This window comes from Carya illinoinensis, chromosome 6 (assembly GCF_018687715.1).
Source record: "Carya illinoinensis cultivar Pawnee chromosome 6, C.illinoinensisPawnee_v1, whole genome shotgun sequence".
NCBI classification, from domain to species: Eukaryota; Viridiplantae; Streptophyta; class Magnoliopsida; order Fagales; family Juglandaceae; genus Carya; species Carya illinoinensis.
Window position 1 is genome coordinate 23,212,613 of NC_056757.1, and position 16,984 is coordinate 23,229,596.

A 16,984-nucleotide genomic window follows, 5' to 3' on the forward strand; every position below is an offset into this window, starting at 1 on the left:
TTCATGATGTATTACAACAAAGAATCCTTTTGATATCTTTATAAACTAGTCCATTCTAAGCCCAACTCTCATATGTTGTAGTTACAACTTTAACTATTGCTTGTGCATCACCTTCATAAAGTACATTTCTGAAACTCGACTAGCACACACTTGCATACCCCTTTTAAGCGCCATAGCCTCTTCTGTAACAGCCTCTGAAACATGTTCTAGCCTTGCACAAGGATACATTTTAATTTCTCTTTCAAATCCCAAGCCATAACTCCAATTCCAATTCTTTTAGGTTGTGAATCCACAACTGCATCCCAATTAACCTTGATTACATGCTCCTCTGGTCTACACCAACTGCTAATACTTCTGTCAATTCTCTGTACCATTTGGTCTCTTGAGATGTTAACTTGTGCATTCTTAAAGTCTTCTAGTCCTTATTGATTAGCAGAGAACACTTGCTGATGTGTTTCAAATTTATTCTCAAAGAGAAACACATTTCTTCTATACTAGATTCTTTTCATAACAGCAACCATTAGATCTAATTGGTCATCTTGCAAGCTAGTTAGCAGTTTTTTCCATAACTCTAGGAAGTCACTAAAATGCCCAGATCACTTATACACAAGACTTTGATTTATAGATAACACATCAGTAGCTGTTGGGCAGTTCCATAGCACATGACAAATTGTCTCTTCCTCGAACTCACATATGGGGCATAACTGTAAAGTGATAATTTGTTTCTTCATCAAATACCATCTAGTAGGAATGATCTCATAACAGTATTTTCATATGAACATTTTAGTATTACCCGTGACATGTAAGTTCCACACTTTGTTCTAACAGAAGTTTCACCTCTACATGATCTCTTTGTTGGGTTAGCTAAATAATATGGACTTTTAATTGAAAATATCTCATTCTTACTAAAACTCTAAACCATCTTATCTTTCACTCCCATTTTACTAATAGAAATGCTAAACATGGCTTCTGCTACCCATTGTGTAAGCACCTCTTTAATGAGAGTTCTATTCCAACAGCTCCTATCCTTTTGTATTAACTCTTCTACTTTTGCCTCACTCTCTAACCTTTTAACAGGTGATTGGATTCTCTAAGTAGATGGGATTGGTATCCATCTATTTTTCCATATCTTGATCTTCTTTCTATCACCTACCCTTCAAAGTAACCCTTTCTTCAGCAATTTCATAGTAGACCAAATGCTTCTCTATATTTGAGATGCCCCAAATCATATATTGGAATCCAAAAAATTAAAAGATTTTTAATATTTATCTTTCATAACTTCAGCAGCCACGAAGGATGGATTATAGAGAAGCTTCTAAGTCTATTTACCTAGTATAGCTTTATTAAAGCATTCAAGGTCTCTAAAGCCCAGACCTCCATTTTGTTTAGCAACTCCCATTTTGTACCAACTCCTCCAACGAATCTTGGCTTCCTTTTGCTTATTGCCCTACTAGAATTTACCCATTAGGGCTGAGATTTTCTTGCACAGTTTTTCTCAAAAGCAAAAGTACACTCATAGTAAATGTGGGAATAGCCTGAACAACTACCTTTAACAGCAACTCTTTCCCTACTTGTGATAAGAACTTGTTCTTATAGCTGTTAAGTTTAACCCAAACATTCTCTTTGATGCCTCTAAAATTATTTTACTTTGATCTACTTGCAAAGGTGGGCAACCCCAAGTATTTCTCATAATTGCTACTTAGATTTACACCAGTTTCTTGTACAATTAGGTCCTTGTCTCTTTGTGTAGTATTAGAGCTGAAGTAAATAAATGTTTATTTCTTGTTAAGACATTGCCTTGAGGCTGCCTTATATCTTTCTAGCAATTTTTGCACATGTTTCTACTCCTGGATTGTAGCTCTACCAAAAAAGAACATAGTCATAAGCAAAAAGTAAATGGCTAATACTCAGTCCCCCTCTCATTATTGCCACCCCTCTGGTTTCTCATTTCTCATTTGATTCTTCCATTAGAGCACTTCAACCCTCTGCACTATTGATAAACAAATAATGAGAGAGTGGATCCATTTGTCTGATTTCCCTCGAAGGCAAGATTTATTTACCTTGTTAACCATTAACAAGGACAATGAACTTGACTTCTACAAATTCTATCACCATCCTTAACCATCTCTCAGCAAATCCCTGCTTTCTTATAATAGCTTCTAAGAAGGGCTATTCAATCTTGTCATAAGCCTTAGTCATGTCCAACTATAGTGTCATACTCCCATATTTACTTTCTGTCTAGTCCTCATTAAGTGAAGTAATTCATAAGCTACCATCACATTGTCAGTTAGGAGCCTACCTGAGATGAAGGCACTTTGGTTACAAGAAATGATGAGAGGTAGAACTCTCTTTAGCCTGTTTGCAAGCACTTTAGAAACAACTTTATAAAGCAAATTACAAAGACTAATATGCCTATAATCACTTACATACTTTGGATCTTTGACTTTTGGGATCAATGAGATGCAAGTAAAATTTAGAGAGGAATCTAAACCATCACCTTTTAGCACACTAAGCACTGCATTGGACTGCATTGCACACATCTTTCCTTACTATATTCCAGTGATTTTGAAAAAAATCCACCCCATATCCATCTGGTCCAGGAGATTTAAGAGGGGCCATCTAGTCCAAGGCCTCCACAACTTCTACACTTGTAAACTCCTTCAACAGTTCATCATTCATCTTAGATATTACTCGAGTATCTACAACTTTTGAGCATGCCTCTATATGCTCTTTAGTTGGTTGGAAATTGCCAAGCATATTCTTATAATAACTCCAAAAAGCTACTTCAATATCTTCAAGTTTCCTAAGTCATTATCTACAATATGTGAGATTGTATTCTTCCTCCTCCTATGAGAAGCACATGCATGAAAATATTGTTTATTTTTGTCACCCCATTGATACCAAAGAGTTTTTGCCCTTTGCTTCCATTTTATGTCTTCTTGGTCTATTAATTGATTCAATTCTTCTTGCATCTGCTTAATCTCAGCAACATTATAACTATCTTCATTTGCTTGCATGATTTTCAATTTAACAGTCCTTTCATCTATGGCCTTTTTCCCACACTGAATTTTGGTATGACTCCATTTGGTTAAAGCCCCCCCCCCCCCCCCCCCCCCCCCACCCCCCACCTTTAGGTTCTCTTGTATTCTTTTCATAGGATTTTAAGACTTCAAACTTTCAATTTATACCCTCTTGATAATCTATTCACATTCCTCATCTCTAGCTCAACCGGCCTCGTATCTAAACGATTTCCTTCTAAATATGTTTTTGTGAATAGATCTAGCCACCCTAATCAACATGGGCTTATGATAAGAACATCTAGCAGCTAGCACATCAACTGTAGCCTATTTGAAAATTGAAATCCCAGTTGCATAAGCCATTGCCCTATCCAATCTTTCATTGGTAAACATATCATCTTCATGTTTATTACTCCAAGCGTATTTGCCACCTCTCCACCCTAAGTCAAAAAGGTCATTTTCCTTCAGCACCTGTCTAAAACCATTCATTTGATACTCAGTTCGTGGTTGTCCTCCCAACTTCTCATCATGAAACAATATCTTATTAAAGTATCCAATTATACACCAAGGTTTATCTTCCATAGGTTTTAGTGCTGAAAGGATCCCCCATGATTCTTTTCTTTTACACAATTTCTTTCATTTTACACAGTTTAGGATGGCCATAGAGGCAAGTGAATTCCCACCCATTCTCCTATCATGTACCCTTAATTCATGCATGAATATGTCTCCATGAATAATTTTAAATTTCTCTAGATTTCCTTCTTCTTTCCACGACAAAGCCAAACCCCATTTCCTTTCAATGGGATCAACCACAAAACCCCATTTTCTCCATAATTCTATTTCCATTTTTGATATTATCCTCTCAGACTTATAACTTTGAATAAGAAACAAAATGTTAGGTTGCTTCTCCAGTTGAAATTGTCTAGGGGTTCTCCAGCTCCTGGAAATTCACATAACTTAAATATTACGATTTGATTTATAAACTTCAAATTTTAAAATTTTTCTTTGAAATTAAATTATGACAATATAAGCATTTATAAACACAGACTTAAAAATAAAATTTTCCATTTACAAATTAAACTAAATTTTGATTCACCAAGCCAAATATGGGAATAAAATTATACAAGAAAAAGAAAGAAAGAAGAAATATAATTATAAATAAATCTAAGATGCAGAAGAGTAATCCAAAAAATAAAAGAAAAATAATAGTATGACTATTAAATATACTCACCAAATATGCCTACTCATATATTTTTATTTTTATTCTCTTTTTTATTTTTTCTTAATGATTAAAAAAGTGACTATTAGTAAATTTATATATATTTTTATATTTTTTTATATTTTTTAATAGTTAAATATGTTTAAAAAATAATTAAAAAAGAAACAAAATTACTTATATTAGTATGTATATTTAATGTGCACATTGATAGTAACCTTCAAAAAAATAAATGAATTTTATTACATACAACCGAATTTGCATATCGATACTGCTGTCTTCATATTCAAAATTTAAATTAATATATTTTTATTAAAGTCTGACTTTCTAACTAATTATATTGAATAATGTATGTATTAATACGCATAATTGCTTACAACTAGATTTTTTCAAAAGAAATAGACGCAATAATAGTTCTATAGATACCGAGAATTCTATCGATAGAACTACCAATTACTCCCAAAATTTTATTTTTTTAAATATTAAGAAAAATATTTCATAATAGTTAAGAAAATAAAAATAAAAAATAATTTAATACATATCTTAACAGTTAAGGAAAAAAAACCAAAAAATATAAAGGATAAAAGAAAAGCACTTATCGGTGCAATGTTTCGGTAGACCATCGGTCTACCTAGCACTTGTCATTGGAGCGATTGCTTGGGCCCAAAGTTAGATTTTCCTCACAGCCTCATCCCGCCACAGTACAACCTTAAACACTCCCTCCGCTGCTGTCTCTGTCTCTCTCTCTCTTCTGGAATCCCCTCTTCTTCGCATGTTCCCGGAGCTCCGGCTCCACTAAAGGAGCCCCGGCTCAATAATTGAGAAAGAACATTAAAGGAAAAAAGGGCGTAAACCAACGATTTCCCATTTATCATCCCTCGCTTCCTATTTGTAGCCAGATCTTGAGCCTGAAAGGAGATGTCGACAAAACCCTGGGGTAACATCGGAGCCTGGGCCGCCGATGTCGAAGCCGAAGAGCTCGAGGCTGCGGCGGCTGCTGCGGCCGCGGCCGAGGCCGAGTCTTCGTCCCAGAGCTTCCCTAGCCTCAAAGAAGCCGCAACCGCCAAGCCCAAGAAGAAAAAGATGACCTTATCAGAGTTCAACATGGCCTCCTACTCCGCGTTGTCCGGTGGCCGCGGCTCAACCCAAAACAACCAAGGGTTAACCCCCGAAGAGATGTCCCGGCTCCCGACCGGTCCCAAAGAGCGCTCTGCCGAGGAAATGCAGCACGGTAGGCTCGGAGGCGGGTTCTCTTCGTACGGGCGGTCCGGTTCTTTACAGGGTCGGGGTAGGGACCGGGACGACGGAGATGGTTCCTGGGGTGGTGGCCCCCGTAGGCCCTATGGTGGATTTGATCAGGAACGTAGGGGTCCCCCTCCGTCTAGGGTTACGGATTTGGATCAGCCTTCGAGGGCGGACGAGGTCGACAACTGGGCATTGACGAAGAAACCTCCGCCGCCTTCACTCGACTCGGGTCGAAATAATCGGTACGGGTCTCTTGGTGGCGGGTCGAGGGCTGATGACATTGATAATTGGGCGGTTGGGAAAAAGCCTCTTTCTGCTAAATCTTCCACATTCGGGTCAGGATTTCGAGATTCGGGTCAGGAGCCCGAACGCTGGACTAGAGGAGGCGGAGGGTTTCGTGAGAGCGACCGGGAACGGCCTAGATTGGTATTGGATCCCCCTAGAGGGGTTAATGAAACGCCGGTGGTCGTGGTCAATTCGAATAAGCCGAACCCGTTTGGTGCAGCACGCCCTAGGGAGCAGGTTTTAGCGGAGAAGGGCTTGGATTGGAAGAAGCTGGAATCGGATATTGAGGCTAAGAAAGCGAGTACACCGACAAGCGCACACTCGAGTAGGCCTTCCAGCGCACAGTCAAGCCGCTCTGAGGGTCAAGGGCTGCAGCAAGTTTTTGAGAATGTGGTCAAGCCGAGACATAAGGTGAATCCTTTTGGTGATGCCAAGCCTAGGGAGGTTTTGCTTGAGGAGCGAGGTAAAGATTGGAGGAAGATTGATCTTGAATTGGAGCATCGCAGCGTCGACAGGTCCGTACTATTGCATTCTTTTTGACATTGCATTGCCAAAATTTCAATTTGCTTTGTTAGTGATTTTGATACGTTATCCCAAGCTGGTTGTATATCATCGAGTGGAGCTTGTTAAGATTCGTTTGCTGTGGATTAGCCGAAATATTGTCATTGGTTAATTTGGAAGATAGGAATGTGAAGAATTTACACGGGGAGGACCCTAAAGTTATCTTTACAGCTTCGTCAACCTTAAAAAAAAAGGGCTATCTTGTATTTGCTTTTTTAGTTTAACCTTTATTTATTTATAAGTACGATGAATTTTATTAATAATCAAGAACAGGGAGCATAAGCATTAAGCTTGACCTTTTGATGCTAAAATAACTTCACCGAAAAGCTTGTGCCATTACTTTGATGACTTTGATGACTTAGTATATAGTTTTAAGAGGTCTTGATACAGTTAGTATAGACATGGTTTTAATTAGTTTAGCCACGAATTTGATGTGTGCTTTATCATAATGCTCTCAAGAAGGTTCCTTCACATATTGTTGGGTGGCATTCGTGTTTTTACATATGCATGCTTTTCAATACATTCGTAATCTATTAGAAAGATCACTTTCTTTTTAAATGTATTGAACTATGTTCCGAGCAATTGCTAAGGCATTGTGGCAAAATTTACAGCTTGGATATAATTATGCCTGGACGGGCTAACTCCATTGCTGCAGTGTAAGCCATGCTGAAGTGATGAATGACTCACCATAAATATACAAGGGTTTCTGTGTGCCCTCAATGAAGTTCTTTTATCTTTTCAGCTTTTATTTGCTTGCCAAGTTTAATTGCTTGGTGAATTGGCTAAATAGGATGTGGAACAATAAGAGGGCTTGGGAAGCTTTCCTTTCTTTTTGAGAGTAGTTTTCTTTGACGAGTATGCATTTAGATTTAATGTTTGATTTTAAAACTATGTAAAACATTTTTTTTTCATAATACCCTTCTCTTGTGGGCTTTTCTACGTACATTAAAGTATTTTTTTCGTTCTAGATATGTGTCTTTCTTACATAATTCCCATGTACCTTGGTTGTGCCTTTTGATTATTGATAATAATAAAATAATAGGAGTAGCCCAAGTACATGTAACCAGGGACAGAACCATAACTAAATGGGGTTGAGTATGTTTAATCCATTACCCCATGTGGAGTCCAAAAGTAAAAGAGTAGGGGGATGTTGACCTACTTTTTTTGGGTGAAATTTTTTTATTTTTCAGATAAAATTATTATCTAGTTTTCTGTACAATTTCCCATAATGTTAATAGTTGTATCTATATTTAATCAAAGAGAGCATAAAATATGTATATGCATAACTTTATAACCCACTCAAATCCGAAAATTTGAGAAACACAAATATGAAATCAACCCACATCAAGATGTTTAAATCCAATTGTATTACGTAACGATTACAATAAAACAACTCAATAGGATTGAAATTCATTTGGGAAATTTAAGAAACATAAATAAAACAATATCCCATATCATACATTAAATTGATTTTTTTCTATACACAGTATATAAAAATAAATAGACTGTAGGTTAAACATGTTGAATTTTGTACAACTTCCCAACTATATGGAGATGGCTTTTAATTTTGATTAGACCAATTTTAACCTTTTTTTTCAATTATATATACATAATACTATAAAAGTAATTTTTCAGTTATATATATATATATATATATTTATACACATATATTTAAGTAGTTTAAAAATCCAGGGGGCCATCGCCCCTGCTGTCCGTCTGGTTCTTTCTTTGCATGTAACACCCAGACCCAAATTTTATAGGGTTGGATAAAGATTTTATAAGTTTGGGCCACGGGCCCAGTTTTGTTAAGACTAGAACGAAGATTATTTTATTGGGCACATTAGCCTGTGCCTGTTATTTGAGGATCTAGTTTGAGGAGATAGGATTGGATATGAAATTATAGACATAGATTCAAAATAGAGTAGATATGGCCATTAGGCCCATATATGAAAGGATAAGCCTAAATATTTTCTAGCCAAAGCCCATGATTTATAGCTGTTAAATTCGTGAGAATTGGAAGCTAGCCAGTAGCCCTTATAAGTTAGAACCAGATTAGGTGCCAAGAAACCCTCTAGATGAAGGCTATCCATACTTGGGTTGTTTTAGAAGAATTCGTGCACCAAAAGGAGTCTGTTACAGCCTGCTAAGACTCTTTTGAGATAGAATTTGAACTGTTCCAGATCTGGAGAAGTAGAATTCAGCCCCATTTATGACTCCACAAAGAAGTTTATGAGTGCATTCAGTTAGACATCATGAAAAATATTTGAGTTTACCTTCTTTTGTGGGCAGATAAAAAAAAGTACATTTTCAGAGGCATTAAGAAAAGAATATGGGCTAAATTACAAGGCTGGAAGGAGAAACTCTTGTTACAGGCAGGCTGGGAAGTACTTATTAAGGCAGTGGCGCAGGCTATTCCTAATTATACAATGAGTTGCTTCAAACTGACTAAAGGCTTCTGTAGGGAATTTGAGAGCATGTTTGCAAGATTCTGAGGGGGTCTGAGGGGAGATGAAAGAAGAGTCCATTGAGCTTGTTGGAACAGATTGTACATCTCAAAGTTCAGAGGATGAATGGGATTTAAGGATTTTGAGGCATTCAAGTTGGCTCTTCTGGAGAAAGAGGGTTGGAGACTCATCCACAACACTGATTCCTTGTTCTATAAAGTGTTTTAAGGCCAAACACTCTATACCCAACAAGCTCATGCGAAGACATTACTGATAACAACATGGTCAAACCAATGCATTGTGATTGGCAGGCTGAGTCTTAACTTTTATCATTGCAGTACACAATGGTCTTTGTAATTTCTTTGTAATTGCACCTCCCAGTGCACGCATGTACATGCACACGAACACACACACACATGCACACAAGTAATTGACAATTACGTACGCAAAATGGTGATGAGGACCATGGTGCAAGGGTAACAGCACCTACCTGTGTGTGCACATGAATACACACACGTCATTGGTAACAACATACTTGAAAAGGTGATGAGTTCAAAAATTGTTTTATAGATCTCCACTCAGTATCTCAAGGAAGAGTTAGGGTGGTATGCTCCGTTAAGAGAAATTTTGAGAATGTTTGATTTTTTTTTTTTTTTTTGGGTGTGTGTTATTGTGTATTGGGTTTTGTGATAGTAGATGGGAAAATTTGAATAATAATTTTTTTTTTTTCTAAATATGTTTTGTATTTGATTTGTAGTCTGGATAGATAGAGTTGAAAAGTTGTTTTGTAATTTTCTTAGGGTAGTTTTTGGTTTTAGTTATTGTAAAAGTTGTTTTTATTTTTGTGTTTTTTACTTTTCACTGAAATGTAGGCAAATGATTGGAAGAAAAAGTTGAAATATAATTTTTTTTCATAAGTATGAAATATAAACTTTTTTGAGATTGAAAGATGTTTGGATTGAAGTTGAAAAGTTTTATTTGATAAGTAGTTTTTTGAAAAACTTTTGAAATATTTTTAAATAAAAATTAACCAAACATGGCCTTGGTGTTCTTGGTTTATATCTGGAATGCATTCTCAGGCAGAAATTTAGAAAGATTCAATCCTAGGGGGCTCGGCATACATTCTCTAGTGCGGCTCTAACAGTTAATGAAGGTTGTATACTCCATGTGCTTGGGCTATGCCCAATTACTTGGTTTAATAAATTTCTTTTACCTAAAAAAGACAGATAATGAAGGTCTGTGGTTTCAGCAATATGGTGGGTGGGGGTAGCAAAAGGGTTTCATTGCCGTTTTGGAAGAGCTAGAAACATCTAGAAGTCCTTTGGATCTGTGTTGGTAAAAGCATGCTTAAGTGTAAATTTGTAAGGCTGAAGTGCTTTGCTAATGAAAAACCAAGTGTGCTTTTTTTTTTTAAAAGGAAAAAAAGAAATTGTATATTAATCAATTTTGACATTACTCTCTTTTTGAACCATTAATTTGGAAGTTGTAGCTGAGGAATATGATGAGGGTTACAAATCTTTTAATAACAATGATTTTTTTTTTTTTTTAGTAAGTAAAAATTTATTAATACCAATAGGAGTAGCCAAGTACACTGGATGTATACAAGAGAAAACACCTAGTTGGGGTGCAAAAAAGATACAAGGATGATGCTCCAATGCTTAACAATGAGGATGATTATACACTTTAGAATTGTATTGTGTGGCTTGCGATCAAGAAGCTTCGGTCGCGGATCTTTTGATTCGCTCAGGGGATCAAGTCTACTAGAACGTCACTTTTTATATAGCAGCACATGATTGGGAAGTAAACAGTTTCAGATTTTTTCAACCTAGTGTACTCTATGAAGCCGAATAGATTGCATGAAGATAAGTTGTGGTGGAAACATACTGGTAAGGGTATTTTCTCGGTTCGCTCTTATTATAAGGCCCTTACAGATATACCGAATGTTCCGTTTCCATGGAAAAGATTGTGGAGGAATAAGGCGCCGCCCAAAACACTTTTCTTCATCTGGACAGCAGCCCTGGGTAAGATTCTGACTACCGATAATCTACGGAAGCGGCAGGTAATCATTACTGATCGGTGCTGTATGTGTAAGAAAACTGGTGAGTCAGTGAATCATCTCCTGCTACACTGTGAGACAGCTAGAGCCTTGTGATGTGAAGTATTCCGTCGAGTAGGGTTAAATTGGGTGATGCCGAAGTCAGTTGTTGAATTATTAGCCAGTTGGGCGATGCCGGGGGAGATCTACATATCAAAGCTGTGTGGAAGATGGTACCTATCTGCATTATGTGGTGCATTTGGCAAGAGCGAAATGAACGAACATTTGAAGATAAGGAGAGGACATCTGAGGAACTTTGTATCTTATTTTTCAGCACTTTATTTTTGTGGTCTCTAGCTATAGACTTTAATGGCCTAAATGTACACGAGTTTCTAGTGACTACTATAGCCACCTAGATAGGTCTTACCTCTTGTATACCTTCTTGTGTACTTGGGCTATGCCTATTATTATTAATACTACCGTTTACTTATAAAAAAAAAAAAAAGAATTGTATTGTGTTGCTTATGTAAGTATAGAAGTCAATGTCAACAATTCTTGTTCTTTTTTGGTCATTGCATTTAACCATTACTTTATTTTGATTATGGCCATTATAACTTATGCATATTTTGATTTTATGTTTACATTTTGTACAATTTGTTGATCACTTGATTGTCATGAATTGTTAAGAGGCTAAATATTTTATTACCTTGCTTTTTCAATCATTTATATTGTATTTTATGAAACTTTTTATTAGAAAATATTAGAAGGAAAGGGAAAAAAAAAAGAAAAAAATTATTTTTAAAATGTGCTGTTTACTTCGATTAGGCATGTGCTTGTGCTTTGCGCTTAGGCTCCAAGTGGCATTTGCATTAGTGTGCCTGGTGATTATACCAACACTGCTTTGGAGACAAACTCCACAAGGTAGAAGCTTTCTTCCAGGCATTTGTGGGCTCTATTCCAAAGAATAGTATCTCCACAGAAGATTAAAGCAGGTCAAAGACAACAAAACAGGAATCTTCTTTGGCAGCTGTGTTTAATGATGTTCTGCTACCCAGGGTGGCTGGCAAATGGTCATATGCAAACGTTCTGAAGGGTCATGGACTGTGATTGTATTTTGAGATTCTGCATAGGGTTGTTGTGGGGAATTCCAAGGAGAAAAAGACTGCACATTTTGAGGACAGATTCTGAAAAGTCAAGCTGGTCATTCCAAGGTTGTCGGTCAATCCAAGGTAGTATGGTGGAGCGAGGCTGCCTTGAGAACTGTTTTCTTTGTTTGGATGGCTGCATTTGGTAAGATCCTTATGTAGGATATTCATAAAAGGCTCTACGCATCATGGTGGTCGCATGATGTTATATGTATATGGGGCAGGGAATATGTGGATCATCTTTTATTACACTATGATGTTGCTGGCACATTATGCAAAGCTGTTTTCAATTATTATTATTATTATTTTTTTTTGGGCTGATTTGGGTGATGCCTAGAAGGATGGCAGACCTATCAGTGTTTTGGAGGAGATGGCTTGAGAGATACCATAGTGAGATATTAAGGAAGGCGACCCTGGTTTGCTTGATATGGTATATATTTAGGGAGAGAGATGGCTCGAACTTTGAAGATATCAAGCAACTCTGAAGATCTCAAGCTTTGTTTTTGAATGAGTTGTATTATTGGATGGAGCCTACCTATGTCTATGCTTTACTCTTCAAGATTTTCAGGATTTTCTTGCTCTGTTCTTTTTCTCTCACTAGGTGTTATTGTTCTGTCCCCTTCATGTACTTAGATTTTGAGGATAAGGAATGCTCCCCGGACAGCTTTAGGGATTACTTTTTTCATACTCTGTTGCTTTGGGCCCATTCTATTGCATGGAATGGAACGGGTCTTAATGATTTGTATGCTACTATCCGTAGCACGTAGCTTTTGTAACTAGGCTTTTCTTGTATACTCCCTGTGTACTCGGGCTTTGCCTATTTACGAGGATCAATAAAACTTCTTTTATCTATCAAAAAAAAGATTATATGGGCGCACACACTTCATTGATATTAACATACTCAAAAGGGTCACGAGGACCATGGTACATATCCTTAAGAGCACACTCACACTCATCATTGATATCAAGATTCTCGGAAAGGCGATGGGTACCATGGCACATACAGTAACATGTGAAAGTATAGTTACCTGGATGGCTTGTGAGCCTAGTTGATTGATTACCGGGAAGGGAGAGATATTTGTTTATTGTGATCACAAATTGCTTGCCAATTCTATGTTTAGCCTATTGACCCTTTACCACCAATTTTATTGATTCTTTCAAATTGTTTATCTTTGTTCTTGATTGTATCTCCTTGGACAGCCTGGTCCTTGTTGTTGATGTATATCCATTAAGAGCAGAAAATCTGTATACCACCTTTTAATCTATTGTGTCATACCTTATCGATTTACTTTTTCAATTGAACATAAGTGGCTTGGGTAATGCCCAAAAGGATGGTAGTAGATCAAGAGGACTATTATGTGGTAGTCCCCAAACTGTGGCAATGATCTCCTTATTTTTAGTACGTTGTATTTGGAGGGAAAGGAATGATAGAAATTTTGAGGCTCAAAGGACCTTAGAGGAGTTTAAGGCTGTGTTTGGTAAGTGAAGTATTCCAATTGGAGAGGACTATTGTGTGGTAGTCCCCAAATTGTAGCAATGGTCTCCATTCTTTTAGCATGGTGTGTTTGGAGAGAAATAAATGATAAAAATTTTGAAGATTGTGAGAGGATGTTAGAGGAGTTTAAGGCTGTGTTTGTGAGACTGCTTTACTACTATTCACAATTCACTACTATTCATTACTTTTTTTACTACTATTTACAGATCATCTCATCATCCATACGTAAACTAAAACTTTCTTTTTTATTACTTTGTTCCTTTGCATAGCTTCTATAAAGTTCACCCACCCATGGGTAGCCCAACTGGTAAGGGTGAACTTGTGTGCGTGTGCCCCATGTCACAAGTTCGATTCCCCTTGGGATCAAACTGCAATTTAAGTGGGAGGCCATGGCGGTGGGTGGTTGTACTAGTCTCCCCGGGGGTTTAGGTTCCATGGGTGGGTCTTAAAGGCTCTGCCGTGGGGTGGTTCCCACAACATAAAAAAAAGGGCTGAATTTCCATAATTTCCTTGTCTTTTCCTATTTTTGATTAGATGAACTCTTGTATACTTCCTGTATACCAGGGTTTGTCTTTTGCCTTGAGAAAACCTTGGATGACTAAAAAAAAAAAAAGTCTCTCTTTGTTCTTTTCCCTTTTTTTTTTGATAGGTGCCTTTGTACCATTATAGTTCCCAGTATCTCTTGTATACTCCTCCAGTGTTTTGTGCAGGCAAAACCATTTGTAAAGTATGCAGGGGCTTTTCCCCTCTATTTACCAGAATTCAAAACAATGAATTTCCTTAATTTGTTTATTATTATCCTGCATCATGATGAAAATACACCATTGGATATTCATCGAATCAAATTTTTTATTGTTGCATCCATACCATTTATATTATACTGATTTACTAGAACCTTTCCTAGCTTTTGCAGTTTGAGGCTTCCTTCAATATCTCTTTAGTGATCATTTTGTAAACTTGGCCCTTTGGCTGATTTTGGATGCCCTTTCCTACATGCTTGTTTGTGCACACAACTGCTTGTCAATTTTGTTTGATTTTATGTGAGGTATGGATCTCCTATGAACATGCAGTGTTTAATTGTAAAGGAAAAATGCTGCAGGCCTGAAACAGAGGAGGAAAAGAAATTGAAAGAAGAAATAGATCATTTAAAGCAGGAATTGCAGAGGGAATCTACCGCAGAAGCAAACAGGGAATCTCTACAAGAGTCTAGTGGAGACCAATCCAGTTTATGCGATATAATACATCTCAAAGAAACGGAATTGGAAACACTGATTCATGATTTGGATGCCAAAGTTCGCTTTGGGCAGAAAGCGGTTGAAAGGCCTGGTTCCAGGCCTAGTTCTGGAGCAGGCCGGGTGGCTGGCTTTCCTGAGAGGCCACCTTCTCAATCTGGGTCAATTGAGGAAACGAGAAATCTGGAGTTCATGGATAGGCCTCGATCGCGTGGCACAGGGGATGTGTGGACGAGGTCTGCTGATGGCAGAAGATCCTTTGGAGCTGGAAGGGATAGAGGATTTCATGGTAACCGAGACTTAGACAGGTATGGATATTCTGTCAGATACATTGCTTATGTTGATTTTCTCCTAGATTTTTGTGTTGTAGCTAGGAATTTATGATGTTCAGATGTTCAGTATTGAATTCAGAAAATGAAACAGGGGAAGGAACTAAAATTTTTATCAATTTCATGAAATATAATTGGAGAGGTTCTGGAATTGGTTGAGATACAGAATCCTGATTAGAACTGTAAGGATATGAAGTTGTATTGTGGCAAATTAGTTGTTTTTTCTTTATTTGGGTGGGGAGTTATCAAGTAGAAAAATAATAGTTGCAAGAGCCGTGTGGGAATAATTTGCACTTGAATTGAAAATTCGGAAATCTTTTTTGCTATCAATCCTGGAAGCTGATGTACCTTTTAGTGGTGAAATATATTTCAAAATGTGCCGAAACGCTGCTACTAATGGCTTTGCGGTTGATATTTTGGCAGGCAGAGGCCAAGGGAGAGGTGGTGAACAGAGGTGTGGATTCATTGAAATATCTTCTAGTTTTGACAAACGGGACCAAAAATAATATTTTGTCTCTCTTTTTTCTTTTTTCTTTTTTTCTTGTCTTGGTTTTCTTCATCTTGCTCTTGGAGTGGAGCAGAAAATTGTTTGAGCACTGATACTGGGAACTCAATGCGTTAATCTCTTACATTTTGAAACTACTGTAAAATTACACTTTTTTTTTTTTTTATATTTGTCTGTCTTTAGATTAACGAGCCCACATTGTTTGTAGAACTCAGTTTTAATTTTGAACGGTATGGGACTCTGGTTTACTTTTGTGACACTCACTCTGAGCGCTATATAGTTAATTGGTTTTACCGTGCATTAAGACTTTCAGTCTTATCACGCACTCAGTATTGTCTCCCTGTGGATATGACATTGTTGATTATATATGTACTTGGCTTCGTTTTCCCTTCCTTTTGAATTCAATCGACTGCATGGCTCAAAGATACTGCAATCTGGACTTGGTCGGTTGTTCACAGCCAGGGATATACAGCATTTGGCTATCTTCCCTGTTTGGATTCAAAGTTGATCTCAATTCATTTCATTTTATCTTGATCTAATAGTTACAATTGTTTAAAATTTTTATATAAAATATAATAAATAATTCAATCTTTTTAAATTTTAAAATAATAATAATATTAAAAAATAATATATTAATAATATTTTATTTAATTTTTAATTTAACTCATTTTATCTCAATTTATTAGAGAACGGCACCGAAAGAGATGTCTCTCTTCGTTTTTTATTTTGTCATCTTATATTATGCTGCCGATTATGTGGAGAACGTGACCGAAATAAATAAATCTCCATTGCCTTAATCGATATCCTTTCACTAACAAAAACCCAGATATATCCAGTTAATGCTTGGTATTTCGGAGAAGTATAAACAACAAATTAATAGGAGACAATCCAACCAAGACAACATTCCATCAAAATAAAATATTATCTACGTACGCACAGTCATATGATTGGAGAAATCGATAAATGCCACAAAGATATCCCATGTATGACATCACATGACCATCGCGCATCAGCGGTCTCCTCAATGTCACAAAGACAGCCATCCAACGGTCATACAGACCTGATCATTATACCACTATGGATATCTACAGACTAGGATGTCATGACGAAGACATGAAATATGTCACAAAGACCAAAATATCACCAGTACAAGGATATATTTCCCCATTCCCCTTGAGCATTAACATCTTGCTTCCAAATAAAATGCTTATTTTTAGTCAGTTAATTGTTATGAAAATGATAATTTCCTATCAAAATAAGTCAAATCTCATAGCAAATACTTGTTCTTGCATATCAAAACTCATAGATGCTGAAAAATTAAATCCAACACGACAAACTTTGATCAATGCCTGGAATGTCCATTAACTCAGTTGGCATGATAGCCATATTTGACAAATCCCTTAAAAAGCACCTTAATTATTACGTCTTTTGGTTAATAATCCTGCAATCAAATGCTGATCTTGAGTTTAGACCCA

The 16,984-nt window shown here is 36.8% G+C and overlaps 1 protein-coding gene across 1 annotated transcript; it reads left to right on the top strand.

The window, feature by feature from the left end:
* Positions 1-4,912: 4,912 nt before the first annotated feature.
* On the top strand, positions 4,913-15,838 carry LOC122313313 (eukaryotic translation initiation factor 4B2-like). The gene is made up of 3 exons (XM_043128194.1): positions 4,913-6,278; positions 14,543-14,983; positions 15,428-15,838. Exons 1-3 carry the CDS (start codon positions 5,152-5,154, stop codon positions 15,450-15,452), a joined length of 1,593 nt encoding a protein of 530 aa, XP_042984128.1. The 5' UTR covers positions 4,913-5,151; the 3' UTR covers positions 15,453-15,838.
* The last annotated feature ends 1,146 nt before the right edge of the window (positions 15,839-16,984 follow it).

Bases quoted from the DNA above. Each gene is read 5' to 3' on its own strand.
- LOC122313313 (XM_043128194.1), top strand. From the start codon at position 5,152: ATGTCGACAAAACCCTGGGGTAACATCGGAGCCTGGGCCGCCGATGTC. The intron at 6,279-14,542 runs GTCCGTACTATT...AAAATGCTGCAG, and splicing joins GAGCATCGCAGCGTCGACAG to GCCTGAAACAGAGGAGGAAA. The intron at 14,984-15,427 runs GTATGGATATTC...ATATTTTGGCAG, and splicing joins GGTAACCGAGACTTAGACAG to GCAGAGGCCAAGGGAGAGGT.